At 59.3% G+C, this 2,778-nt stretch overlaps 1 protein-coding gene across 1 annotated transcript in view; it reads right to left on the bottom strand.

Moving 5' to 3' along the window:
- Positions 1–827: 827 nt before the first annotated feature.
- Positions 828–2,778, bottom strand: part of LOC104916369 (ATP-binding cassette sub-family F member 1-like) — a 6,107-nt gene continuing 4,156 nt past the window's right edge. The window contains exons 7-8 of the mRNA XM_031557636.1: positions 2,171–2,404; positions 828–983 (exon numbers count right to left, since the gene is read on the bottom strand). Of these exons, the coding sequence (XP_031413496.1) occupies positions 843–983; positions 2,171–2,404 (375 nt within the window). The 3' untranslated portion in view covers positions 828–842. The remainder of the gene's footprint in view (positions 984–2,170; positions 2,405–2,778) is intronic.

Raw genomic sequence — 2,778 nt, 5'->3', positions numbered from 1 at the left:
TCTCGATGGGGTCTTTCTGGGGATCCTGTGGGGTGATTTGGGTCTCCGTGGGTCCCTATGGGGCGCTATGGAGTCCTTATGGGGTCCTTATGGGATCCTGTGGGGTGATTTGGGTCTCCGTGGGTCCCTATGGGGCGCTATGGAGTCCTTATGGGGTGCTTATGGGATCCTATAGGGTGATTTGGGTCTCTATGGAGCCTCTATGAGGTTTCTATGGGGTCTTTATGGGGTCTCTATGGGCTCCTACGGGGTGATTTACGTCCCTATGGGGCAATTTGGGTCTCTATGGGGCCCTATGGGGTGATTTGGGTCTCTATGGGGCAATTTGGGTCTCTATGGGGTGCTATGGGGTCTCTATGGGGTCTCTATGGGGCCCTATGGGGTGATTTGGGTCTCTATGGGGCAATTTGGGTCTCTATGGGGTGCTATGGGGTCTCTATGGGGTCTTTATGGGGTTCTGTGGGGCGATTTGGGTCTCTATGGGGTCTCGATGGGGCCCTGTGGGGTTATTTGGGTCTCTATGGGGTGCTAAGCGGTCTCTATGAGGTCTTTATGGGGTCTTTATGTGATCCTGTGGGGTAATTTGGGTCTCTATGGGGTCTCTATGGGGCCCCGTGGGGTGATTTGGGTCTCTATGGGGTCTCTATGGGGTTCTATGAGGCAGACCATGGGCTCTATGGGGTACAATATGGGATCTATAGGACGCAGCGTAGGCTCTGTGGGGCACAATATGGGACCTATGGGGCACAATATGGGATCTATGGGGCGCAGCGTGGGTTCTATGGGGCACAATATGGGATCTATGGGGCGCAGCATGAGCTCTATGGGGCACACTGGGGGATCTATGGGGCGCCGCAGACCTTGATGTCGGCCGCGTTCTCCAGCATGGCCTGGCGGGCCGAAAGCTCCGCCTGCGAAACAGCGAAGTCGCTGTCGGCCTCCGCCGCCGCCGCCATGGTGGCCACCTGGCGCTGGTAGTCCAGCTGCAAGGGGGCGGGGTTTTAGCTAGGACCGCGCCCACTTCCGGGTACAAGCCACGCCCACTTCCGGTCACCACAACCAATCCCTATTCAAAGTCCCACCCCTTCGGGAACAGTGGTCTAATAGGAATTGTGGTTTTTATACATGCCACGCCCACTTCCGGTCAGAAACCACACCCATTTCCGGTCACCCACCAAGGCGTCCATAATCAAAGCCCCACCCCTTTGGGAATGGTTGTGCAATAGAAGGGGTGGTATACATGTCGACCACGCCCACCTCCGATCACAAACCACGCCCACTTCCGCTCATAAGCCACACCCCTTCCGGTTACCGGCCACACCCTTTTGAGCACAGCCCTACTCAACGCTCCTCCTCCTTAATAGGATGGATGGTTTTTGCACAAACCACGCCCACTTCCGGTGTAGAGCGGCACCACTTCCGGTGGCAAGCCACGCCCCATCCAGTGCAAGCCCCCGCCCGCTTTGACCACGCCCCCAGCTACTGGTGACCCAATACGAGAGCTGCACCCCCCCGCTCCATTATTGATTTCCTGGCTGGGGGGCGTGGTCATCGCTAAGCCCCGCCCCCTCTTACCATCGCACCGCTCCCATTGGCTGCTCGGGGAGCTGTTGTAGGCAGGGCGAAACATGGCCACGCCCCCCCCATGTGTCACTAAGTCCCGCCTCCAGACCAATAGGAAACTAGAGCGTGATGTGGCCCCGCCCACTCTCAGCTCAGCTCCGCCCCTTGGTTGAGTCCCCGCTCCCTCCGCGCTTTAAGCCTCTCCTATTGGCCGATACTGCTCCACCCAAACTTAGCCCCGCCCTCTGCTGCTAAGCCCCGCCCACTCAAGGCAGCACACCTCATCCATTGGCTGCTAGAAGCCGACCTGTGGGCGGAGACACCTTTGGCGACGCCCCCCCCACCCAAAAGCACTCAACCAATTGCCATCCAGAAAGCCCCACCCCTTACTTGCTATTGGTCTGCTAAAGGGGCGTGGCTTAGCCTTAAAAGGGGCGTAGCCACAACCAATCACAATCCCTCCATTCAGCCCCATCCAATCAGGTGAGATTGGTTCCTACTGGCTCCGCCCCACATCTCCAAGCCCCACCTCCTTCATGGGTCCTTCAAGCCCCGCCCCCGGCAGTCCTTCCCCGGAAGTCCCGCCCCCGGAAGTCCCTCCCTCTACCTGTTTTTTCAGCTTCTTCCGCTCCTTTTTGCTGATTTGCCCCTTTTTCCCCCCATTTTCCTTTTCCTCTTCTGCCACCTCATCCACAGGGGCGGGACTTCCGGGGGCGGGGTCCGCTTTCTGGGTGGGACTTCCGGGGGCGGGGGCCGTTTTAGGGGCGGGACTTCCAGGTCCTTCGGCCTCTTCTTCCTCCCGCTCCTCCTCCTCGTTGGAAAGCAGAGCGGCGAATTGGTTCTGGGGGTGGAAATGGGCTCTCGCTGCTGGACCCACAGCTGGACCCATAGCGGCCCCATAGCCTGCCCCATAGATCCTACCCCATAGCTGCCCAATAGGCTGCCCTATAGCTGAACCCACGGCTCCCCATAGCCTGTCCCATAGCCAGACCCACAGACTATCCCATAGCTGCCTGCCCCATAGCTGCCTCATAGCGGCCCTATAGACTGCCCCATAGCCGGAACCACAGCCAGACCCACAGCTGGACCCACAGCCTGCCCCATAGCTGCCCCACAGCCAGACCCACAGCCTGCCCCATAGAGGCCCTATAGACTGCCCCATAGCCGGAACCACAGCCAGACCCACAGCTGGACCCACAGCCTGCCCCATAGCTG

Source organism: Meleagris gallopavo, unplaced genomic scaffold, assembly GCF_000146605.3.
Source record: "Meleagris gallopavo isolate NT-WF06-2002-E0010 breed Aviagen turkey brand Nicholas breeding stock unplaced genomic scaffold, Turkey_5.1 ChrUn_random_7180001888995, whole genome shotgun sequence".
NCBI classification, from domain to species: Eukaryota; Metazoa; Chordata; class Aves; order Galliformes; family Phasianidae; genus Meleagris; species Meleagris gallopavo.
Note: the sequence above shows the minus strand (reverse complement) of the source record. Positions and strands in the feature narration are given on the sequence as shown.